The sequence below is a fragment of the Heterodontus francisci genome, chromosome 39, assembly GCF_036365525.1.
Source record: "Heterodontus francisci isolate sHetFra1 chromosome 39, sHetFra1.hap1, whole genome shotgun sequence".
NCBI lineage: Eukaryota > Metazoa > Chordata > Chondrichthyes > Heterodontiformes > Heterodontidae > Heterodontus > Heterodontus francisci.
This window is the reverse complement of record NC_090409.1, coordinates 41,764,050-41,791,187: the sequence shown is the minus strand read 5'-3', so window position 1 is coordinate 41,791,187 and position 27,138 is coordinate 41,764,050. Positions and strand designations below refer to the sequence as shown.

Genomic DNA, 27,138 nt, shown 5'->3' with positions numbered 1-27,138 from the left:
CCTCCAGGGGCAGCAGGTGGAGCAGTGAGTCCTCCAAGGCAGCAGATGGAGCAGTGAGTCCTCCAGGGCAGCAGCTGGCGCGGGGAGTCCTCCAGAGCAGCAGGTGGAGCAGTGAGTCCTCCAGAGCAGCAGGTGGAGCAGTGAGTCCTCCAGGGGCAGCAGGTGGCGCAGTGAGCCCTCCAGGGCAGCAGGTGGCGCAGTGAGCCCTCCAGGGCAGCAGCTGGCGCGGGGAGTCCTCCAGAGCAGCAGGTGGCGGAGAAGAACAATCCAGGGACAAGCCCCTCTTGTCGCCGCTCGCGGCCTCCTCAGCAGCTGGGACGGACTGAGGCCTGTGCGGCCGCGGAGAGAGCGGGAACGATGATGGCGGCGCCACCGCCACCAGCTGCAGCGCCGGCACCACCGCCGGCAGCGATGAAAACGGGCGAGGAGAAGATGAAGGCGATGGAGGCGGAGATGGCGCTGTGAGTCCGATGGTTGGGATGGAGAGAGGGCGGGAGTGAGAGGCCGTCGCGCCGAGAGCGGCTCTACCCCGCGGCGTCCGCCCTGCAGTCCCTCTGGCGACCAATGCCACCGCCAGGGCGCTGTCGGTGGCGGGTATAACCCGCCGCGCAGGCGCACTGACTCCCCCTGCAGTCCCGCAGGCGACCATACACTCCCAGGGGAGCTGTAGTGGCGGGTATAATCCCCCGCGCAGGCGCACTGACTGCCTTTGCAGTCCTGGCGACCGCAGCCAGCTTCCAGGAGGGCGAGTGCTGCGCAGGCGCACTGACTCCCCCTGCAGTCCCTCTGGCGGCCAGAGCCACCCTCCAATGGCGCTGTTGGCGGCGGGCGGCCAGCGCCCCCAGTGGCCACCACCCTGAACTGCATCCAAATGCACAGTGACTGTTGTGATGTGGGAAAGGAGTAGAACCATTAATAAAAATAGGAAGAGGTCATTCAGCCCCTCAAACCTGCTCCACCAGTGACATGGCAGCTGATTGACCATCCACCTTTGCTCCATATCTCTTAATAAACTATGTTTTACGCATGGGTACAAAGTTCACAGCACAGCATTTGGCTGAAGGTGGCGGATAAAGTTCAATGCAGAGAAATGTGAAGTGATTCATTTTGTTAGAAAGAACATGGAGAGACAATATAGAATAATGGGTACAATTCTAAAGGGGGTGCAGGAGCAGAGGGACCTGGGTGTATATGTGCATCAGTCATTGAAGGTGGCAGGACAGGTTGAGAGAGTGGTTAATAAAGCATACAGTATCCTGGTCTTTATTAATAGGGGCATAGAGTACAAGAGTAAGGAAGTTATGTTGAACTTGTATAAGACACTAGGTCAGCCTCAGCTGGAGTATTGCTTCCAGTTCTGGGCGCCCCACTTGAGGAAAGACGTGAGGGCATTGGAGAGAGTGCAGAAGAGATTCGCGAGAATGGTTCCGGGGATGAGGAACTTCAGTTGTGAAGATAGATTGGAGAAGTTAGGACTGTTTTCCTTGGAGAAGAGAAGGCGGAGAGGTGGTTTGATAGAGGTGTTCAAAATCATGAGGGGTCTGAAAATCATGACAACACAAAGGTTGGTGGAGTTGCGGATAGTGATGAGGATTGTCAGAGGATACAGCAGGATATAGATCGGTTGGAGACTTGGGCGGAGAAATGGCAGATGGAGTTTAATCCGGACAAATGTGAGGTAATGCATTTTGGAAGGTCTAATGCAGGTGGGAAGTATACAGTAAATGGCAGAACCCTTAGGAGTATTGACAGGCAGAGAGATCTGGGCGTACAGGTCCACAGGTCACTGAAAGTGGCAACGCAGGTGGATAAGGTAGTCAAGAAGGCATACGGCATGCTTGCCTTCATCTGTTGGGGCATAGAGTATAAAAATTGGCAAGTCATGCTGCAGCTGTACAGAACCTTAGTTAGGCCACACTTAGAATATTGCATGCAATTCTGGTCGCCACACTACCAGAAGGACATGGAGGCTTTGGAGAGGGTACAAAAGAGGTTTACCAGGATGTTGCCTGGCCTGGAGGGCATTAGCTATGAGGAGAGGTTGGATAAACTCGGATTGTTTTCACTGGAACGACGGAGGTGGAGGGGCGACATGATAGAGGTTTACAAAGTTATGAGTGGCATGGACAGAGTGGATAGTCAGAAGCTTTTTCCCAGGGTGGAAGAGTCAGTTACTAGGGGACATAGGTTTAAGGTGCGAGGGGCAAAGTTTAGAGGGGATGTGCGAGGCAAGTTCGTTACACAGAGGGTGGTGAGTGCCTGGAACTTGCTGCTGGGGGAGGTGGTGGAAGCAGATACGATAGCGACGTTTGAGAGGCATCTTGACAAATACATGAATAGGATGAGAATAGAGGGATACGGTCCCCGGAAGTGCAGAAGGTTTTAGTTTAGGCAGGCATCAAGATCGGCGCAGGCTTGGAGGGCCGAATGGCCTGTTCCTGTGCTGTACTGTTCTTTGTTCTTTTGTTTGTCTGGACAGAGTGGATAGAGAGAAACTGTTCCCACTCATGAAAGGATCGGGAACGAGAGGGCACAGATTTAAATTACTTGGTAAGGGAAGTAAAAGTAACATGAGGAAAAACTCTTTCATGCAGCGAGTGCTTAAGGCGTGGAATGCGAACGTGGTGGAGGTAGGTTCCCATTCAAAAGGGAATTAGACTGTGATTTGTAAAGGGAGGATGTGCAGGGTTACAGGGAGAAGGCAGACCTATGGCTCGAGGTGACGTGCTAATTCGGAGAGCCGTGCAGACACGATGGGCCGAATGGCCTCCTTCTGCGTTGTTGCAATTCTGTAAATCTCCCCCTTAACCTTCTCTGCTCTAAGGAGAACAATCCCAGCTTCTCCCAGTCTCTCCACATTAACTGAAGTCCCTCATCCCTGGGACCATTCCAGTAAATCTCCCTCCGCTCCCTCTCCAAGGACCCGACATCCTTCCTAAAGTGTGTTGCGACCGGAATTGGACACAACTCTCCAGCTGGGGACTAACACGGTGAATGAAAGTGTCTCTCTCTCTTCCCCCCCCCCCCCCCCCCCCGCCGATGTTTCTGTATTCTTAGTTTAACACCTGTTCTTCGACTGGCCCACAGGTTCGAGCAGGAGGTGCTGGGAGCTCCAGTCTCCGCTCCGGCTGTCACTGCCGCACCAGAAACCGTGCCGGTGGCACTGATACCGGTCCCAGTCGCCCGTCCAATCATCGGCACCAACACCTATCGGCAGGTGAGTTTCAGGAGGGTGGGTTGACCAGTGCGTGTGAGCGGGGGGTGCGGACTTGGAGTGGTGCGGTTGGTACGGGAGCGAGAATCGTGAGAGGGCGTCTGACCCTTGCTGGGAAGGGGCGGGGGGGGGCACGCACCACAAGCAGCAGCTCACTCCCTCCCGGCTGTACCTGCGCAGACTGAGAGTGCTGGCGGGGTATGCAACTGTGAATTGCATCACAACATGACCCGACAAACTCAGCAGCAGGACGAGGCCATTCGGCCCCTCTCGAGCCTGTTACACAGGAACAGGAGGAGGCCCATTCAGCCCCCTCTCGAGCCTGTTACACAGGAACAAGAGGAGGCCCATTCAGCCCCCTCTCGAGCCTGTTACACAGGAACAGGAGGAGGCCCATTCAGCCCCTCTCGAGCCTGGTCTGCTCTTTAAGCAGGCCACAGTCGACTTGCATCTTAACCATGTGGGATTCTAACCGCGTTCTCTCTCTCTCCCTCTCTCCCCCACAGGTCCAGCAGAGCCTGGAAGCTCGAGCTGCAGCAGCAGCCACTGTGATGCCTCCGACCCTGGGGCCTCCATCGCCGTTTGTTGGACCAGGTTTGTTCGCCCAGCGCTTGAGCGTCCCCCGATTCCCATCGCTCCACCATTGGTGGCCGTGCCTTCAGCTGCCTGGGGGCCCAAAGCTCTGGAATTCCCTCCCTCAACCTCTCCGCCTCTCTCTCTCTCTCCTCCTTTAAGACACTCCTTAAAAACCGACCTCTCTGACCGAGGTTTTGGTCGCCGATCCCTAATATCTCCTGATGTGGCTCGGGGTCAAATTTGTTTTCATAACATCCAAACTACAGCACAGAAACAGGCCATTCGGCCCATCTACACCGTGCTGGTGTTTCTCCTCCACACGAGCCTCCTCCCACCTCCCCCCCTCTCCATCTCACCCTATCACCATATCCTTCTATTCCTTTCTCCCTCACGTGTTTATCCAGCTTCCCCCGTAAATACTTCGATACTATTCACCTCAACCACTCCCTGTGGGAGCGAGTTCCACATTCTCACCACTCTCTGGGGAAAGAGGTTTCTCCGGAATTCCCCATTGGATTTATTAGTGACTGTCTTATATTGATGGCCCCGAGTTCTGGTCTCTCCCCCCCACAAGTGGAAACATCTTCTCTACGTCTACCCGATCGAAACCCCCTTCATCATTTTAAAGACCTCAATCAGGTCACCCCTCAGCCTTCTCTTTTCCAGAGAAAAGAGCCCCAGACTGTTCGGTCTTTCCTGATAGTTATAACCTCTCCGTTCTGGGATCATCCTTGTAAATCTTGTTTGCCCTTTCTCCAGTGAGTATATATCCTTTGATATAATTTGCCCCATGTTGTGGTGGTTTTACTATGTGAAATATAAATGCAGGTTTTGGTCGCCTGGCAGTGCAGTGCAAATGTTCGGTGTTAGTCAGACAATGGAAAGTTGCTGCTGGTCCCTAACTGGGGCGGGGAGGAGTTCAGGTAAAGGGGAAACATGTGAAAAGTCCGGCTCGGGAAAAATTGGTGGTAATTCTTCAAAGGTAAAGAGAGACGTGCATTTCTCTAGCGCCTTGCCCCACCTCAGGAAGTCCCACAGCCCCTCACAGACGATGAAGGACTTTTTTTGAAGTGCGCTCACTGTTTGTAATGTAGGAAACGCAGCAGCCAATTTGCGCACAGCAAGATCCCAATAGCAGCAATGTGATAATCACCCAGATCGTCTGTTTTTTTTTTCGTGATGTTGGTTGAGGGATAAATATTGTCCCCAGGACACCGGGGAGAACTTCCCCCCCACCCCCCCCCCCCCCCCCCCACCCCGGCTCTTATTCCAAATAGCGGCCGTGGGATCTTTTACACCCACCTGAGAGAGCAGATGGGGGGCCTCGGTTTAATGTCTCATCTGAAAGACGGCACCTCCGACAGTGCAGCACTCCCTCAGTACTGACCCTCCGACAGTGCAGCACTCCCTCAGTACTGACCCTCGGACAGTGCGGCACTCCCTCAGTACTGACCCTCGGACAGTGCGGCACTCCCTCAGTACTGACCCTCAGGCAGTGCGGCACTCCCTCAGTACTGACCCTCGGACAGTGCGGCACTCCCTCAGTACTGACCCTCAGGCAGTGCGGCACTCCCTCAGTACTGACCCTCGGACAGTGCGGCACTCCCTCAGTACTGGCCCTCCGACAGTGCGGCACTCCCTCAGTACTGACCGTCAGGCAGTGCGGCACTCCCTCAGTACTGACCCTCGGACAGTGCGGCACTCCCTCAGTACTGACCCTCAGGCAGTGCGGCACTCCCTCAGTACTGACCCTCGGACAGTACGGCACTCCCTCAGTACTGACCCTCAGGCAGTGCGGCACTCCCTCAGTACTGACCCTCGGACAGTGCGGCACTCCCTCAGTACTGACCCTCAGGCAGTGCAGCACTCCCTCAGTACTGACCCTCGGACAGTGCGGCACTCCCTCAGTACTGACCCTCGGACAGTGCGGCACTCCCTCAGTACTGACCCTCGGACAGTGCGGCACTCCCTCAGTACTGACCCTCGGACAGTGCGGCACTCCCTCAGTACTGACCCTCGGACAGTGCGGCACTCCCTCAGTACTGACCCTCGGACAGTGCGGCACTCCCTCAGTACTGACCCTCCGACAGTGCGGCACTCCCTCAGTACTGACCCTCTGATATTTTAGTACTCGAGTGGGACATTGTGCCAACCTTCAGTCTCAGCATGGTGTGTTAGCCAGTGAGGCACAGCTAAGAAAGTGTGTCTTCGTTATATTTTCTTTCATCGTGTATTTGTCTTAGTGATCGCACACCAGTCCTGCCTGCTGTTAATACACAACCTTCTCTCTCTCTCCCTCCGCAGCGATGCCTCCCCCCAGACAAGCACCCATTGTCAGGCCAGTGTTTGTTCCTCATGTATTACAGAGACCAGGTAAGTAATTTCCCACCAGTAAATACCCACCAGTACTGTACCACAGTGTTATACAGTGACAGACCTGTCCCCACCATACTGTACCCCAGTGTTATACAGTGACAGACCTGTCCCCACCAGAAATGTACCCCAGTATTATACAGTTACAAACCTGTCCCCACCAGTAATGTACCCCAGTGTTCTACAGTGACAGACTTGTCCCAACCAGTACTGTACCCCAGTGTTATACAGTGACAGACCTGTCCCCACCAGAAATGTACCCCAGTATTATACAGTTACAAACCTGTCCCCACCAGTAATGTACCCCAGTGTTCCACAGTGACAGACCTGTCCCAACCTGTACTGTACCCCATTGTTATACAGTGACAGACCTGTCCCCACCAGTACTGTGCCCCAGTGTTATACAGTGACAGACCTGCACCCACCAGTACTGTACCCCAGTGTTATACAGTGACAGACCTGTCTCCACCAGTACTGTACCCCAGTGTTATACAGTGACAGACCTGTCCCCACCAGTACTGTACCCCAGTGTTCCACAGTGACAGACCTGTCCCAACCAGTACTGTATCCCAGTGTTATACAGTGACAGACCTGTCCCCACCAGTACTGTACCCCAGTGTTATACAGTGACAGACCTGTCCCCACCAGTACTGTACCCCAGTGTTATACAGTGACAGACCTGTCCCCACTGCTACTGTACCCCAGTGTTATACAGCGACAGACCTGTCCCCACCAGTACTGTATCCCAGTGTTATACAGTGACAGACCTGTCCCCACCAGTACTGTACCCCAGTGTTATACAGTGACAGACCTGTCCCCACTGCTACTGTACCCCAGTGTTATACAGTGACAGACCTGTCCCCACCAGTACTGTACCCCAGTGTTATACAGTGACAGACCTGTCCCCACCAGTACTGTACCCCAGTGTTATACAGTGACAGACCTGTCCCCACTGCTACTGTACCCCAGTGTTATACAGTGACAGACCTGTCCCAACCAGTACTGTATCCCAGTGTTATACAGTGACAGACCTGTCCCCACCAGTACTGTACCCCAGTGTTATACAGTGACAGACCTGTCCCCACCAGTACTGTACCCCAGTGTTATACAGTGACAGACCTGTCCCCACCAGTACTGTACCCCAGTGTTATACAGTGACAGACCTGTCCCCACCAGTACTGTACCCCAGTGTTATACAGTGACAGACCTGTCCCCACCAGTACTGTACCCCAGTGTTATACAGTGACAGACCTGTCCCCACCAGTACTGTACCCCAGTGTTATACAGCGACAGACCTGTCCCCACCAGTACTGTACCCCAGTGTTATACAGCGACAGACCTGTCCCCACCAGTACTGTACCCCAGTGTTATACAGTGACAGACCTGTCCCAACCAGTACTGTACCCCAGTGTTATACAGTGACAGACCTGTCCCCACTGCTACTGTACCCCAGTGTTATACAGCGACAGACCTGTCCCCACCAGTACTGTATCCCAGTGTTATACAGCGACAGACCTGTCCCCACCAGTACTGTACCCCAGTATTTAATGGACAGACCTGACCCCTGTACCCAGGACTGTTGTGAGTCTATTTATAAACCCCCTGAACTCCTCGGTTTAATTCCAGCCTTAACTCACTGCCGGGTATCCATTATTTCATATATATACCTTGTGATCCCCCTGATTATATTCCAGTCTGTAACTCACTCCCGGGTATCTGTTATTCTATATATAAACCCCCCCGAACCCCTCGATTAGATTCCAGTCTGTAACTCACTCCCGGTATCTGTTATTCTATATATAAACCCCCCGAACCCCTCGATTAGATTCCAGTCTGTAACTCACTCCCGGGTATCTGTTATTCTATATATAAACCACCCGAACCCCTCGATTAGATTCCAGTCTGTAACTCACTCCCGGGTTTCTGTTATTCTATATATAAACCACCCGAACCCCTCGATTAGATTCCAGTCTGTAACTCACTCCCGGGTATCTGTTATTCTATTTCTAAACCCCCCGAACCCCTCGATTAGATTCCAGTCTGTAACTCACTCCCGGGTATCTGTTATTCTATATATAAACCCCCCGAACCCCTCGATTAGATTACAGTCTGTAACTCACTCCCGGGTATCTGTTATTCTATATATAAACCCCCCGAACCCCTCGATTAGATTCCAGTCTGTAACTCACTCCCGGGTATCTGTTATTCTATATATAAACCCCCCGAACCCTTCGATTAGATTCCAGTCTGTAACTCACTCCCGGGTATCTGTTATTCTATATATAAACCCCCCGAACCCTTCGATTAGATTCCAGTCTGTAACTCACTCCCGGGTATCTGTTATTCTATATATAAACCCCCCCGAACCCCTCGATTAGATTCCAGTCTGTAACTCACTCCCGGGTATCTGTTATTCTATTTCTAAACCCCCCGAACCCCTCGATTAGATTCCAGTCTGTAACTCACTCCGGGTATCTGTTATTCTATATATAAACCACCCGAACCCCTCGATTAGATTCCAGTCTGTAACTCACTCCGGGTATCTGTTATTCTATATATAAACCCCCCGAACCCCTCGATTAGATTCCAGTCTGTAACTCACTCCCGGGTATCTGTTATTCTATATATAAACCCCCCGAACCCTTCGATTAGATTCCAGTCTGTAACTCACTCCCGGGTATCTGTTATTCTATATATAAACCCCCCGAACCCTTCGATTAGATTCCAGTCTGTAACTCACTCCCGGGTATCTGTTATTCTATATATAAACCCCCCCGAACCCCTCGATTAGATTCCAGTCTGTAACTCACTCCCGGGTATCTGTTATTCTATATATAAACCCCCCGAACCCTTCGATTAGATTCCAGTCTGTAACTCACTCCCAGGTATCTGTTATTCTATATATAAACCCCCCGAACCCTTCGATTAGATTCCAGTCTGTAACTCACTCCGGGTATCTGTTATTCTATATATAAACCCCCCGAACCCTTCGATTAGATTCCAGTCTGTAACTCACTCCCGGGTATCTGTTATTCTATATATAAACACCCTGAACCCCTCGATTAGATTCCAGTCTGTAACTCACTCCGGGTATCTGTTATTCTATATATAAACCCCCCGAACCCTTCGATTAGATTCCAGTCTGTAACTCACTCCCGGGTATCTGTTATTCTATATATAAACCCCTCGAACCCCTCGATTAGATTCCAGTCTGTAACTCACTCCCGGGTATCTGTTATTCTATATATAAACCCCACCGAACCCCTCGATTAGATTCCAGTCTGTAACTCACTCCCGGGTATCTGTTATTCTATATATAAACCCCTCCGAACCCCTCGATTAGATTCCAGTCTGTAACTCACTCCCGGGTATCTGTTATTCTATATATAAACCCCCCGAACCCCTCGATTAGGTTCCAGTCTGTAACTCACTCCCGGGTATCTGTTATTCTATATATAAATCCCCAAACCCCTCGATTAGATTCCAGTCTGTAACTCACTCCCGGGTATCTGTTATTCTATATATAAACCCCCCGAACCCCTCGATTAGATTCAAGTCTGTAACTCACTCCCGGGTATCTGTTATTCTATATATAAACCCCTCGATTAGATTCCAGTCTGTAACTCACTCCCGGGTATCTGTTATTCTAAATATAAACCCCCCGAACCCCTCGATTAGATTCCAGTCTGTAACTCACTCCCGGGTATCTGTTCTATTTATAAACCCCCCGAACCCCTCGGTTAGATTCCAGACTGTAACTCACTCCCGGGTATCTGTTATTCTAAATATAAACCCCCCGAACCCCTCGATTAGATTCCAGTCTGTAACTCACTCCCGGGTATCTGTTCTATTTATAAACCCCCCGAACCCCTCGATTAGATTCCAGTCTGTAACTCACTCCCGGGTATCTGTTATTCTATATATAAACCCCTTGTTTAGGTTCCAGTCTGTAACTCACTCCCGGTTATCTGTTATTCTATATATAAACCCCCCGAACCCTTCGATTAGGTTCCAGCCTGTAACTCACTCCCGGGTATCTGTTATTCTATATATAAACCCCCCGAACCCCTCGATTAGATTCCAGTCTGTAACTCACTCCCGGGTATCTGTTATTCTACATATAAACCCCCCGAACCCCTCGATTAGGTTCCAGTCTGTAACTCACTCCCGGTTATCTGTTATTCTATATATAAACCCGCCGAACCCCTCGATTAGATTCCAGTCTGTAACTCACTCCCGGGTATCTGTTATTCTACATATAAACCCCCCGAACCCCTCGATTAGGTTCCAGTCTGTAACTCACTCCCGGTTATCTGTTATTCTATATATAAACCCCCCGAACCCCTCGATTAGGTTCCAGTCTGTAACTCACTCCCGGTTATCTGTTATTCTATATATAAACCCGCCGAACCCCTCGATTTGATTCCAGTCTGTAACTCACTCCCGGGTATCTGTTATTCTACATATAAACCCCCCGAACCCCTCGATTAGATTCCAGTCTGTAACTCACTCCCGGGTATCTGTTATTCTACATATAAACCCCCCGAACCCCTCGATTAGGTTCCAGTCTGTAACTCACTCCCGGGTATCTGTTATTCTATATATAAACCCCCCCAACCCCTCGATTAGATTCCAGTCTGTAACTCACTCCCGGGTATCTGTTATTCTATATATAAACCCGCCGAACCCCTCGATTTCATTCCAGTCTGTAACTCACTCCCGGGTATCTGTTATTCTAAATATAAACCCCCCGAACCCCTCGATTAGATTCCAGTCTGTAACTCACTCCCGGGTATCTGTTATTCTACATATAAACCCCCCGAACCCCTCGATTAGGTTCCAGTCTGTAACTCACTCCCGGGTATCTGTTATTCTATATATAAACCCCCCGAACCCCTCGATTAGGTTCCAGTCTGTAACTCACTCCCGGGTATCTGTTATTCTATATATAAACCCCCCCGAACCCCTCGATTAGATTCCAGTCTGTAACTCACTCCCGGGTATCTGTTATTCTATATATAAACCCCCCCAACCCCTCGATTAGATTCCAGTCTGTAACTCACTCCCGGGTATCTGTTATTCTATATATAAACCGCCGAACCCCTCGATTTCATTCCAGTCTGTAACTCACTCCCGGGTATCTGTTATTCTAAATATAAACCCCCCGAACCCCTCGATTAGATTCCAGTCTGTAACTCACTCCCGGGTATCTGTTATTCTACATATAAACCCCCCGAACCCCTCGATTAGGTTCCAGTCTGTAACTCACTCCCGGGTATCTGTTATTCTATATATAAACCCCCCGAACCCCTCGATTAGGTTCCAGTCTGTAACTCACTCCCGGGTATCTGTTATTCTATATATAAACCCCCCCGAACCCCTCGATTAGATTCCAGTCTGTAACTCACTCCCGGGTATCTGTTATTCTATATATAAACCCCCCCAACCCCTCGATTAGATTCCAGTCTGTAACGCTGTGACATTATTCTGTATATGCACTCCCAGTAAGCGAATGGGAAGAGTTGGTTGTTAGTGTTTCGGCTCTGATTAAAGCCTTTTCTATTGTCCTTTCTCCAGCAGGTCCCAGGATTCCTCCGATGAGGCCGCCCCCTCCCCCTCCCCTGATGGGGCCTCCGATGCGCACCCCTCCCCCACTCATGATGGGGCATCCAATGGCCCCGCCGCCTCCAATGGGACCGATGCATCCGGTTCGCTACACCAACGTGAGTGTGTGATCCTTCCCCTACCCAGTGTACCAGCACTCCAGAACAGCAGTGAACATCCAGAATCTCTCAGTCCCACAATCAGTTGTGAACTAGCTTCATAAGTAATTGTACAGCAAACTCTGGCCTTCATCTCTCGGCGGACATCTTTGAATAGCAGAGATGTTGTGTTAAACCTGTAGAGAATCTTGGTTAGACCACACTCGGAGCACTGTGCACAGTTCCGGTCTCCATATACCTTGGTTAGACCACACTCGGAGCACTGTGCACAGTTCCAGACTCCATATACCTTGGTTAGACCACACTTGGAGCACTGTGCACAGTTCCAGTCTCCATATACCTTGGTTAGACCACACTCGGAGCACTGTGCACAGTTCCAGACTCCATATACCTTGGTTAGACCACACTCGGAGCACTGTGCACAGTTCCAGTCTCCATATACCTTGGTTAGACCACACTTGGAGCACTGTGCACAGTTCCAGTCTCCATATACCTTGGTTAGACCACACTCGGAGCACTGTGCACAGTTCCAGTCTCCATATACCTTGGTTAGATCACACTCGGAGCACTGTGCACAGTTCCAGTCTCCATATACCTTGGTTAGATCACACTCGGAGCACTGTGCACAGTTCCAGTCTCCATATACCTTGGTTAGACCACACTTGGAGCACTGTACACAGTTCCAGTCTCCATATACCTTGGTTAGACCACACTTGGAGCACTGTGCACAGTTCCAGTCTCCATATACCTTGGTTAGACCACACTCGGAGCACTGTGCACAGTTCCAGTCTCCATATACCTTGGTTAGATCACACTCGGAGCACTGTGCACAGTTCCAGTCTCCATATACCTTGGTTAGATCACACTCGGAGCACTGTGCACAGTTCCAGTCTCCATATACCTTGGTTAGACCACACTTGGAGCACTGTACACAGTTCCAGTCTCCATATACCTTGGTTAGACCACACTCAGAGCACTGTGCACAGTTCCAGTCTCCATATACCTTGGTTCGACCTCACTCGGAGCACTGTGTACAGTTCCGGTCTCCATATACCTTGGTTAGATCACACTCGGAGCACTGTGCACAGTTCCGGTCTCCATATACCTTAGTTAGACCACACTCGGAGCACTGTGCACAGTTCCGGTCTCCATATACCTTGGTTAGACCACACTCACAGCACAGTGCACAGTTCCAGTCTCCATATACCTTGGTTAGACCACACTCGGAGCACTGTGCACAGTTCCAGTCTCCCTATACCTCGGTTAGACCACACTTGGAGCACTGTGCACAGTTCCGGTCTCCATATACGTTAGTTAGACCACACTCGGAGCACTGTGCACAGTTCCGGTCTCCATATACCTTGGTTAGACCACACTCACAGCACTGTGCACAGTTCCAGTCTCCATATACCTTGGTTAGAGCACACTCTGAGCACTGTGCACAGTTCCAGTCTCCCTATACCTCAGTTAGACAACACTCGGAGCACTGTGCACAGTTCCAGTCTCCCTATACCTCAGTTAGACCACACTTGGAGCACTGTGCACAGTTCCGGTCTCCATATACCTTAGTTAGACCACACTCGGAGCACTGTGCACAGTTCCGGTCTCTATATACCTTGGTTAGACCACACTTGGAGCACTGTGCACAGTTCCAGTCTCCATATACCTTGGTTAGACCACACACGGAGCACTGTGCACAGTTCCGGTCTCCATATACCTTAGTTAGACCACACTCTGAGCACTGTGCACAGTTCCGGTCTCCATATACCTTGGTTAGACCACACCCGGAGCACCGTGCACCGTTCCGGTCTCCATAAACCTTGGTTAGACCACACCCGGAGCACTGTGCACAGTTCTGGTCTCCCTATACCTCAGTTAGACCACACTCTGAGCACTGTGCACAGTTCCGGTCTCCATATACCTCGGTTAGACCACACTTGGAGCACTGTGCACTGTTCCAGTCTCCATATACCTCAGTTCGACCACACCTGGAGCACTGTGCACAGTTCCGGTCTCCATAAACCTCGGTTAGACCACACTCTGAGCACTGTGCACAGTTCCGGTCTCCATATACCTCGGTTAGACCACACTCTGAGCACTGTGCACAGTTCTGGTCTCCCTATACCTCAGTTAGACCACACTCTGAGCACTGTGCACAGTTCCGGTCTCCATATACCTCGGTTAGACCACACTCGGAGCACTGTGTACAGTTCCGGTCTCCCTATACCTCGGTTAGACCACACTCTGAGCACCGTGCACAGTTCCGGTCTCCATATACCTCGGTTAGACCACACTCGGAGCACTGTGTACAGTTCCGGTCTCCCTATACCTCGGTTAGACCACACTCTGAGCACCGTGCACAGTTCCGGTCTCCATATACCTCGGTTAGACCACACTTGGAGCACCGTGCACCGTTCCAGTCTCCATATACCTCAGTTAGACCACACTCTGAGCACCGTGCACCGTTCCGGTCTCCGTATTGTAAACAGGATATTTAGTGACACTGGGGAAGATGCTAAAAATATTTACAGCAATGATCCCTGAACTGAGAGGTTATAATTATCAGGAAAGACTGAACAAGCTGGTGCTCTTTTCTCTGGAAAAGAGAAGGTTAATGGGGGGAGATTTAATCGAGGCGTTCAAAATCATGAGGGGGTTTTGATGGAGTAAATGTGGAGAAACTGTTCCCAGTGGCGGGAGGGTCGGTAACCAGAGGGACACAGATTGAGGATAATCGGTAAAAGGAGAGGAGGAGAATTTTTTTGACGCAGTGAGTTGTTGTGATCTGGAACGCGCTGCCTGAAAGGGCGGTGGAAGCAGATTCAATAGTAACTTTCAAAAGGGGAGAATTGGGGAAATACTGGAAGGGGAAAAAATTGCAGGACGATGGGGGAAAGAGCGGGGGGGGGGGGGGGGGGGACTAATTGGATAGATCGTTCAAAGATCCAACACAGGCACGATGGGTAGAATGGCCTCTTCCTGTGCTGTATTATGTGTTATATCCTTCCTCCCACAGGTGAACCAGCTACCTCCCCTCATGTCAGTGCATCCCCCAGTATTGCAGCCAGTTCCGAAGGTGAACCTGACGATTATCCAGGCAGCACCCACCGTCTACAGACCGCCCATGGTCAAACCCAAAGAGGTCAGTGACTGCACGTCAAATCCGCCAGTCCTTGTGTCTTCTCCCCTCCCCCCCCCTCTCCGCTGCCCTCCGCCCAGAGTGGGGGGGTGGTTTCAGGTTATGTGTGACTCTGTGCTGATCTCTCTCCCGCTCCCTCTTGCAGGTGGAGGTCCCGGAGCCTCACCTTCCCCCGCTGCTGGAGGACAAAGACCACCTCCCCATGGACGACAGCTTGATCGGACCCACCATGCCTGAGACCGAACCGCCACACATCGAGGTAAGGACGGGGGGGCGGGGGTGTTTAACTGTGATCGGAGCACGGCCTCGCAGGACTAGGGGACCCGGACATTCCGAGCAACAGAGCCGAGAGAGTTTGACCGTGACCGCTGAGCGGGTTGAGGGTAATCGCAGTCTCTACCTGCACTCTGTTCTCAGGCAACTGAACACACTGGGTGTTGGGAGACAGGCTTCAATTTGATTGTAAATTTTATATTGCTCTGGAGAGGGTGCGGAGGGAGATTCACTGGAATGGTCCCAGGGATGAGGGACTTCAGTTAATGTGGAGAGACTGGGAGAAGCTGGGATTGTTCTCCTGAGAGCAGAGAAGGTTAAGGGGGAGATTTAATCGAGTCGTTCAAAATCGTGAGGGGGTTTTGATGGAGTCAATGAGGAGAAACTGTTCCCAGTGGCAGGAGGGTCGGTAACCAGAGGGACACAGATTGAGGATAATGGGTAAAAGAACCGGAGGGGGTGGGGAGAGGAGGAGAATTCTTTTGACGCAGTGAGTTGTTGTGATCTGGAACGCGCTGCCTGAAAGGGCGGTGGAAGCAGATTCAATAGTAACTTTCAAAAGGGGGGAATTGGGGAAATACTGGAAGGAGAAAAATGTGCAGGACGATGGGGGAAAGAGCAGGGGGGAGAGTGGGACTAATTGGATAGATCTTTCATAGAGCCAGCACGGGGACGATGGGCCGAATGGACTCCTTCTTTGCTATATCATTCTATGACACACCTGAGGGGAAGTGTTAGAGAGAGAGAGAGAGAGGGGAAATCAGCCAGGGTTCCTGCTCCTGATCACTGTCCGGTGACCCCTGGGTTAGAGAGAGGGGGAAATCAGCCAGGGTTCCTGCTCCTGATCACTGTCCAGTGAGTCCTGGGTTAGAGAGAGAGGGGGGGAAATCAGCCAGGGTTCCTGCTCCTGATCACTGTCCAGTGAGTCCTGGGTTAGAGAGAGAGGGGGGGGAAATCAGCCAGGGTTCCTGCTCCTGATCACTGTCCAGTGAGTCCTGGGTTAGAGAGAGAGGGGGGGAAATCAGCCAGGGTTCCTGCTCCTGATCACTGTCCAGTGAGTCCTGGGTTAGAGAGAGAGGGGGGGAAATCAGCCAGGGTTCCTGCTCCTGATCACTGTCCAGTGAGTCCTGGGTTAGAGAGAGAGGGGGGGAAATCAGCCAGGGTTCCTGCTCCTGATCACTGTCCAGTGAGTCCTGGGTTAGAGAGAGAGGGGGGGAAATCAGCCAGGGTTCCTGCTCCTGATCACTGTCCAGTGAGTCCTGGGTTAGAGAGAGAGGGGGGGGAAATCAGCCAGGGTTCCTGCTCCTGATCACTGTCCGGTGACCCCTGGGTTAGAGAGAGAGGGGGGGGAAATCAGCCAGGGTTCCTGCTCCTGATCACTGTCCAGTGAGTCCTGGGTTAGAGAGAGAGGGGGGAAATCAGCCAGGGTTCCTGCTCCTGATCACTGTCCAGTGAGTCCTGGGTTAGAGAGAGAGGGGGGGGAAATCAGCCAGGGTTCCTGCTCCTGATCACTGTCCGGTGACCCCTGGGTTAGAGAGAGAGAGGGGGGGAAATCAGCCAGGGTTCCTGCTCCTGATCACTGTCCGGTGACCCCTGGGTTAGAGAGAGAGAGGGGGGAAATCAGCCAGGGTTCCTGCTCCTGATCACTGTCCGGTGACCCCTGGGTTAGAGAGAGAGAGGGGGGAAATCAGCCAGGGTTCCTGCTCCTGATCACTGTCCAGTGAGTCTTCAGGCCAGGCTTTGATTTACGTGATCTATTTCCAGATTGGAGAGGTGGTCACTGAAGATAAGAAGAAGAGCAAGCAGGAACGGACAAAGCGTTGTATCCGGACTGCGGCCGGCATTTCCTGGGAGGACCCGAGCCTGTTGGAATGGGAGCACGGTCAGTCTGTGCGTTGGAGCGGTGCCTGACGCCACGTGTTCTTCAATGTCTACTAATTGGATGTTTCATTGTATTCAGGAGGTGGGCATTAACTGGAGACTCGTCTGTTCTCTGATATAAACGCTCAGCTCCAGCTTTCCGCCGAGCCGTCTGGGTTTATAACACCCGTAACGTTAAACACGCATTGAGATCACAGCGCTCTTTCTCCCAGCTGTGACGGCCAGGCGATGAATAGAACTGCACAGCAGTCTTTATATCTGAGCGGCCAATTTAATTCTCACCTCCTGAACGAGATTAACCCCTCACCTGAGACACAGTTAACACATCACTCAGCTGTTCAAACCCAAGCAGGCACTGATGTCCTTACTCTGACAGGAAGACTTGCATCGGGCGTGTGCTTCAGTAAGTCCCGGCGCACTGCTCAGCCAATGAAGTACGTTTTCCCAAGCTGAAATACATTCTAAAAAACCCGGGAGTGAGTTACAGACTGGAATCTAATCGGGGGGTTCGGGGGGGTTTATATATAGAATAACAGATACCCGGGAGTGAGTTACAGACTGGAATCTAATCGAGGGGTTCGGGGGGGTTTATATATAGAATAACAGATACCCGGGAGTGAGTTACAGACTGGAATCTAATCGAGGGGTTCGGGGGTTTATATATAGAATAACAGATACCCGGGAGTGAGTTACAGACTGGAATCTAATCGAGGGGTTCGGGGGTTTATATATAGAATAACAGATACCCGGGAGTGAGTTACAGACCGGAATCTAATCGAGGGGTTCGGGGGTTTATAAATAGAATAACAGATACCCGGGAGTGAGTTACAGACTGGAATCTAATCGAGGGGTTCGGGGGGTTTATATATAGAATAACAGATACCCGGGAGTGAGTTACAGACTGGAATCTCATCGGGGGGTTCGGGGGGATTTATATATAGAATAACAGATACCCGGGAGTGAGTTACAGACTGGAATCTAATCGAGGGGTTCGGGGGGTTTATATATAGAATAACAGATACCGGGGAGTGAGTTACAGACTGGAATCTAATCGAGGGGTTCGGGGGGTTTATATATAGAATAACAGATACCCGGGAGTGAGTTACAGACTGGAATCTAATCGAGGGGTTCGGGGGGTTTATATATAGAATAACAGATACCCGGGAGTGAGTTACAGACTGGAATCTAATCGAGGGGTTCGGGGGGTTTATATATAGAATAACAGATACCCGGGAGTGAGTTACAGACTGGAATCTAATCGAGGGGTTCGGGGGGTTTATATATAGAATAACAGATACCCGGGAGTGAGTTACAGACTGGAATCTAATCGAGGGGTTCGGGGGGTTTATATATAGAATAACAGATACCCGGGAGTGAGTTACAGACTGGAATCTAATCGAGGGGTTCGGGGGGTTTATATAGAGAATAACAGATACCCGGGAGTGAGTTACAGACTGGAATCTAATCGAGGGGTTCGGGGGGTTTATATAGAGAATAACAGATACCCGGGAGTGAGTTACAGACTGGAATCTAATCGAGGGGTTCGGGGGGTTTATATATAGAATAACAGATACCGGGGAGTGAGTTACAGACTGGAATCTAATCGAGGGGTTCGGGGGGTTTATATATAGAATAACAGATACCCGGGAGTGAGTTACAGACTGGAATCTAATCGAGGGGTTCGGGGGGTTTATATATAGAATAACAGATACCCGGGAGTGAGTTACAGACTGGAATCTAATCGAGGGGTTCGGGGGGTTTATATATAGAATAACAGATACCCGGGAGTGAGTTACAGACTGGAATCTAATCGAGGGGTTCGGGGGGTTTATATATAGAATAACAGATACCCGGGAGTGAGTTACAGACTGGAATCTAATCGAGGGGTTCGGGGTGTTTATATATAGAATAACAGATACCCGGGAGTGAGTTACAGACTGGAATCTAATCGAGGGGTTCAGGGATGGTTTATACATAGAATAACAGATACCCGGGAGTGAGTTACAGACTGGAATCTAATCGAGGGGTTCGGGGGGTTTATATATAGAATAACAGATACCCGGGAGTGAGTTACAGACTGGAATCTAATCGAGGGGTTCGGGGGGTTTATACATAGAATAACAGATACCCGGGAGTGAGTTACAGACTGGAATCTAATCGAGGGGTTCGGGGGGTTTATATATATAGAATAACAGGTACCCGGGAGTGAGTTACAGACTGGAATCTAATCGAGGGGTTCGGGGGATTTATATATAGAATAACAGATACCCGGGAGTGAGTTACAGACTGGAATCTCATCGGGGGGGTCGGGGGGGTTTATATATAGAATAACAGATACACGGGAGTGAGTTACAGACTGGAATCTAATCGAGGGGTTCGGGGGGTTTATATATAGAATAACAGATACCCGGGAGTGAGTTACAGACTGGAATCTAATCGAGGGGTTCGGGGGGGTTTATATATAGAATAACAGATACCCGGGAGTGAGTTACAGACTGGAATCTAATTGTTGGTTTTGGAGGGTTTATATATAGAATAACAGATACCCGGGAGTGAGTTGCAGACTGGAATCTAATCAAGGGGTTCGGGGGGGTTTATATATAGAATAACAGATACCCAGGAGTGAGTTACAGACTGGAATCTAATCGAGGGGTTCAGGGGGGTTTATATATAGAATAACAGATACCCGGGAGTGAGTTACAGACTGGAATCTAATCGAAGGGTTCGGGGGGTTTATATATAGAATAACAGATACCCGGGAGTGAGTTACAGACTGGAATCTAATCGAGGGGTTCGGGGGGTTTATATATAGAATAACAGATACCCGGGAGTGAGTTACAGACTGGAATCTAATCGAGGGGTTCGGGGGGTTTATATATAGAATAACAGATACCCGGGAGTGAGTTACAGACTGGAATCTATTCAAGGGGTTCGGGGGGTTTATCTATAGAATAACAGATACCTGGGAGTGAGTTACAGACTGGAATCTAATCGAGGGGTTCGGGGGGGGTATATATAGAATAACAGATACCCGGGAGTGAGTTACAGACTGGAATCTAATCGAGGGGTTCGGGGGGTTTATATATAGAATAACAGATACCCGGGAGTGAGTTACAGACTGGAATATAATTGAGGGGTTCGGGTGGTTTATATATAGAATAACAGATACCCGGGAGTGAGTTACAGACTGGAATCTATTCGAGGGGTTCGGGTGGTTTATATATAGAATAACAGATACCCGGGAGTGAGTTACAGACTGGAATCTAATCGAGGAGTTCGGGGGGGTTTATATATAGAATAACAGATACCCTGGAGTGAGTTACAGACCGGAATCTAATCGAGGGATTCAATGAGGTTCATATATAGAATAACAGATACCCGGGAGTGAGTTACAGACTGGAATCTAATTGTTGGTTTTGGAGGGTTTATATATAGAATAACAGATACCCGGGAGTGAGTTACAGACTGGAATCTAATCAAGGGGTTCGGGGGGGTTTATATATAGAATAACAGATACCCGGGAGTGAGTTACAGACTGGAATCTAATCGAGGGGTTCGGGGGGTTTATATATAGAATAACAGATACCTGGGAGTGAGTTACAGACTGGAATCTAATCGAGGGGTTCGGGGGGTTTATATATAGAATAACAGATACCCGGGAGTGAGTTACAGACTGGAATCTATTCAAGGGGTTCGGGGGGTTTATATATAGAATAACAGATACCTGGGAGTGAGTTACAGACTGGAATCTAATCGAGGGGTTCGGGGGGTTTATATATAGAATAACAGATACCCGGGAGTGAGTTACAGACTGGAATCTAATCGAGGGGTTCGGGTGGTTTATATATAGAATAACAGATACCCGGGAGTGAGTTACAGACTGGAATCTAATTGAGAGGTTCGGGGGGGTTTATGTATAGAATAACAGATACCCGGCAGTGAGTTACTGACCTGAATCTAATCGAGGGGTTCGGGGGGGGTTTATATATAGAATAACAGATACCCGGGAGTGAGTTACAGACTGGAATATCATTGAGGGGTTCGGGAGGTTTATATATAGAATATATACTGGGTACTGCCTGTGTGGAGTTTGCAAGTTCTCCCTGTGTCTGCGTGGGTTTCCTCCGGGTGGGTTTATATATAGAATATATACTGGGTACTGCCTGTGTGGAGTTTGCAAGTTCTCCCTGTGTCTGCGTGGGTTTCCTCCGGGTGCTCCGGTTTCCTCCCACATGCCAAAGACTTGCAGGTTGATAGGTAAATTGGCCATTAGCAATTGTCCCTAGTATCGGTAGGTGGTAGGGAAATATAGGGACAGGTGGGGATGTGGTAGGAATATGGAATTAGTGTAGGATTAGTATAAATGGGTGGTTGATGGTCGGCACAGACTCGGTGGCCGAAGGGCCTGTTTCAGTGCTGTATCTCTAAACTAAACAGATACCCGGGAGTGAGTTACAGACTGGAATCTAATCGAGGATTCGGGGTGGTTTATATATAGAATAACAGATACCCGGGAGTGAGTTACAGACTGGAATCTAATCGAGGGGTTCGGGTGGTTTATCATATAGAATAACAGATACCCGGGAGTGAGTTACAGACTGGAATCTAATCGAGGATTCGGGGTGGTTTATATATAGAATAACAGATACCCGGGAGTGAGTTACAGACTGGAATCAAATCGAGGATTCGGGGTGGTTTATATATAGAATAACAGATACCCAGGAGTGAGTTACAGACTGGAATCTAATCGAGGGGTTCGGGGGGGTTTATATATAGAATAACAGATACCCGGGAGTGAGTTACAGACTGGAATCTAATCGAGGGGTTCAGGGGTGTTTATATATGGAATAACAGAAACCCGGGAGTGAGTTACAGACTGGAATCTAATCGAGGGGTTCAGGGGTGTTTATATATAGACAAACAGATACCCGGGAGTGAGTTACAGACTGGAATCTAATCGAGGGGTTCAGGGGTGTTTATATATAGAATATCAGATACCCGGGACTGAGTTACAGACTGGAATCTAATCGACCTGGAGTACTGCGTGCAGTTTTGGTCCCAGTATTTTAGGAAGGATATACTTGCATTGGTGGCAGTTCAGAAAAGATTCACTGTGCTGATTCCTTATTGAAACATATAAGATTCTAAGGGGGCTTGACGGTAGATGTTGAGAATATGTTTCCACTGGTGGGGGAATCTCGAACTGGAGGACATAGTTACAGAATAAAAGCAAAATACTGCGGATGCTGGAAATCTGAAATAAAAACAAGAAATGCTGGAAATACTCAGCAGGTCTGGCAGCATCTGTGGAGAGAGAAGCAGAGTTAACGTTTCGGGTCAGTTCCGAAGAAGGGTCACTGACCCGAAACGTTAACTCTGCTTCTCTTTCCACAGATGCTGCCAGACCTGCTGAGTATCTCCAACGTTTCTTGTTTTTATTACATAGTTACAGAATATGGGGTCACATATTTAAAACTGAGATGTGAAGGAATTTCTTCTCTGAGGGTGGTGAATCTCTAGAATTCTCTGCCTCAGAGAGTTGTGGAGACAGAATCACAGAATAATACAGTGCAGAAGAGGCCCTTCGGCCCATCGAGTCTGCACCGATGCATTAAAGACACCTGACCTGTCTACCTAATCCCATTTGCCAGCACTTGGCCCATAGCCTTGAATGTTATGACGTGCCGAGTGCTCTTCCAGGTATTTTTTAAAGGATGTGAGGCAACCCGCCTCAACCACCCTCCCAGGCAGGGCATTCCAGACCGTCACCACCCTCTGGGTAAAAAAGTTCTTCCTCAAATCCCCCTTAAACCTCCCACCCCTCACCTTAAACTTGTGTCCCCTCGTAACTGACCCTTCAACTAAGGGGAACAGCTGCTCCCTATCCACCCTGTCCATGCCCCTCATAATCTTGTACACCTCGATCAGGTCACCCCTCAGTCTTCTCTGCTCCAGCAAAAACAACCCAAGCCTACCCAACCTCTCTTCATAGCTTAAATGTTCCATCCCAGGCACCATCCTGGTGAATCGCCTCTGCACCCCCTCCAATGCAATCACATTCTTCCTATAATGTGGTGACCAGAATTGCACACAGTACTCCAGCTGTGGCCTTACCAAAGTTCTATACAACTCCAACATGACCTCCCTGCTTTTGTAATCGATGCCTCGATTGATAAAGGCAAGTGTCCCATATGCCTTTTTCACCACCCTATTAACCTGCCCTTCTGCCTTCAGAGATCTATGGACAAACACGCCAAGGTCCCTTTGTTCCTGGGAACTTCCCAGTGTCAGGCCATTCATTGAATACTTCCGTATCACATTACTCCTTCCAAAGTGTATCACCTCACACTTTTCAGCGTTAAATTCCATCTGCCACTTTTCTGCCCATTTGACCATCCCGTCTATATCTTCCTGTAGCCCAAGACACTCCACCTCACTGTTAACCACTCGGCCAATCTTTGTGTCATCCGCGAACTTACTGATCCTACCCCCCACATAGTTATCTATGTCGTTTATATAAATGACAAACAATAGGGGACCCAGCACAGATCCCTGTGGTACACCACTGGACACAGGCTTCCAGTCACTAAAACAGCCGTCTGTCATCACTCTGTCTCCTACAGCTAAGCCAATTTTGAATCCACCTTATCAAGTTACCTTGTATCCCATGTGCGTTTGCTTTCTTGGTAAGTCTCCCATGTGGGACCTTGTCAAAGGCTTTGCTGAAATCCATGTAAACTACATCAACTGCACTACCCTCATCTACACACCTGGTCACATGCTCAAAAAATTCAATCCAATTTGTTAGCCATGACCTCCCTCTGACAAAGCCATGCTGACTATTCCTAATCAAATTTTGCCTCTCCAAGTGGAGATAAATTCTCTCCTTCAGAATTTTCTCCAATAGTTTCCCTACCACTGACGTGAGACTCACTGGTCTGTAGTTCCCTGGCTTATCTCTACAACCTTTCTGAAATAGTGGGACCACATTAGCTGTTCTCCAGTCCTCTGGCACCTCCCCCGTGGCCAGAGAGGAATTAAAAATTAGGGTCAGAGCCCCTGAAATCTCCACCCTCACCTCCCACAGCATCCTGGGACACAAATCGTCCGGACCTGGAGATTTGTCCACTTTTAAGCCTTCCAAAACCTCCAATACCTTGTCACTCCCTATGACAATTTGCTCAAGAACCTCACAGTCTCTCTCTCTAAGTTCCATATCTACATCCTCATTCTCTTGGGTGAAGACAGATGTGAAGTATTCGTTCAACACCCTACCAATGTTGTCTGGCTCCACCCACAGATCCACAGATTTCCCCCTTGGTCCCTAATGGGTCCTACTCTTTCCCTGGTTATCCTCTTCCCATTGATATACTTATAGAATATCTTGGGATTTTCCCTACTTTTACCCGCCAGAGCTTTCTCATATCCCCTCTTTGCTCTCCTAATTGCTTTCTTAAGCTCCATCCTACACTTTCTGTTCTCCACTAATGCTTCCATTGATTTACTCTCCTTGTCTTTGCTAAAAGCCTCTCTTTTCCTTCTCATCGTACCCTGAATGTTTCTGGTCATCCATGGTTCTCTGGGCTTGTTGCTCCTACCTATTACCCTAGAGGGAACATGTTGGGCCTGTACCCTCCCCATTTCCTTTTTGAATGCCCCTCCACTGCTCTTCTGTAGATTTCCCGACAAGTAACTCTTTCCAGTCTACCTTGGCCAGATCCTGCCTTATTTTACTAAAATTCGCTCTTCCCCCAATCCAAAACCTTTTTTTTGCAACTTGTCTATTTCTTTCTCCATAACAAGCTTAAATTGTACCGTGTTGTGGTCGCTATCACCAAAATGCGCCCCCACCAACACATCAACCACCTGTCCGGCTTCATTCCCCAGAATTAGGTCCAGCACTGCACCCTCCCTTGTTGGATCCTCTACATATTGAGCTAAAAAGTTCTCCTGTATACATTTTAAGAACTCCACTCCATCTAAGCCCTTAACACGATGACTATCCCAATTAGAGTCCAGGTCACTAAATGTATTTAAGGTGGAGAGAGATAGATTTTTGAAATCTCGGGAGTCGGGGGTTAGGCTGAACAAGGCCTGCAAGAGGAGGTGAGGCCTGGGACAGATGAGCCATGTTCTTATTGACTGGCGGGGCAGGATTGTGGGACTGAATGGCAATCTCCTGCTCCTGTTTCTTATGTTCTTAGTCTGCGCACAGCAAGCTCCCACGAACAGCGATATGATAACGACACAGATGGACTGAGAGCCGCAATGGTCGGGGGGGGGAGGGGTGGAGAAGTGAGGAGACGCGGGACTGAACGTAACCTTCCCTTACAGACGATTTCCGGATTTTCTGCGGTGACCTGGGCAACGAGGTGAATGACGATATCCTGGCTCGTGCTTTCAGCAAGTACCAGTCCTTCCTAAAGGCGAAAGTCATCCGGGACAAACGGACAGGGAAGACCAAGGGCTACGGCTTCGTCAGCTTCAAGGATCCAAACGACTACGTTCGGAGCGATGAGGGAGATGAACGGTGAGTCCGTGCAAACGCTACATTTCTGAAACCACCCCTGTCCAAGACCTCCCTGCCCTGCAGCGTTTCAGAGTAGAATAATCCCGCAGTGAGTTATAGACTGGAATCTAATCGAGGGGTTCGGGGAGGTTTATATATAGAATAACAGATACCCGGGAGTGAGTTACAGACTGGAATCTAATCGAGGGGTTCGGGGGGGGTTTATATATAGAATAACAGATACCCGGGAGTGAGTTACAGACTGGAATCTAATCGAGGGGTTCGGGGGGGTTTATATATAGAATAACAGATACCCGGGAGTGAGTTACAGACTGAAATCTAATCGAGGGGTTCGGGGGGTTTATATATAGAATAACAGATACCCGGGAGTGAGTTACAGACTGGAATCTAATCGAGGGGTTCGGGGGGTTTATATATAGAATAACAGATACCCGGGAGTGAGTTACAGACTGAAATCTAATCGAGGGGTTCGGGGGGTTTATATATAGAATAACAGATACCCGGGAGTGAGTTACAGACTGGAATCTAATCGAGGGGTTCGGGGGGTTTATATATAGAATAACAGATACCCGGGAGTGAGTTACAGACTGGAATCTAATCGAGGGGTTCGGGCGGGTTTATATATAGAATAACAGATACCCGGGAGTGAGTTACAGACTGGAATCTAATCGAGGGGTTCGGGGGGTTTATATATAGAATAACAGATACCCGGGAGTGAGTTACAGACTGGAATCTAATCGAGGGGTTCGGGGGGTTTATATATAGAATAACAGATACCCGGGAGTGAGTTACAGACTGGAATCTAATCGAGGGTCTCGGGAATGTCAGTGCATTTTAAACCATTTGCCGGTTGTTAATCCCTGTTTGTATCCACTTGTCTCCAGGGAAGTACGTGGGGAGTCGCCCGATTAAATTGCGTAAGAGTATGTGGAGGGACCGGAATTTGGATGTGGTGAGGAAGAAGCAGAAAGAGAAGAAGAAGCTGGGGCTGCGCTGAGCGGCTGTGGGAGGCATCACAGAGACTTCACGTTCGCCCTGCCCGCCAGCTGCGGACCCGCTGGACACTGGGACAAGGGGCGAGCTCTTGAGCTCGTGCCTGGAGATAGCACGTGATGTTCCGTTCCCCCTGCCCTCTCCTTCCCCATCTGTGTAAAAATGTTCACCCTTGCTTTTTAATATTGGTGTGACCTGCGGCAGTGTACAGATTGGCTGTGGAACTCTGCACTGGACTCATGAATGGGCGTGTTTGTGACAGCTTTCTCCCGTGGTTGTGTGGTGACCATTCACACAGGAAGAGGCACACACGCGTGTTCACATGTACACACGCGCACACACACAGATACCTGCACACAGGCACGCCACTGGTAACACTCATTTCGACATGTCTGTTTCACAGCTAGTTGAATAGTAATACATGGTTTACTGTGAA

General features: G+C 49.7%; 1 protein-coding gene across 1 annotated transcript; it reads left to right on the top strand.

The window, feature by feature from the left end:
• Positions 1-178: 178 nt before the first annotated feature.
• rbm42 (RNA binding motif protein 42) lies at positions 179-27,138 on the top strand. The gene is given in 11 exon segments (XM_068018390.1): positions 179-461; positions 3,088-3,217; positions 3,721-3,808; positions 6,095-6,163; positions 11,741-11,886; positions 14,903-15,028; positions 15,171-15,284; positions 17,063-17,180; positions 25,514-25,689; positions 25,691-25,709; positions 26,594-27,138. Coding segments are annotated over 11 exon segments (1,203 nt in total). The 5' UTR covers positions 179-357; the 3' UTR covers positions 26,707-27,138.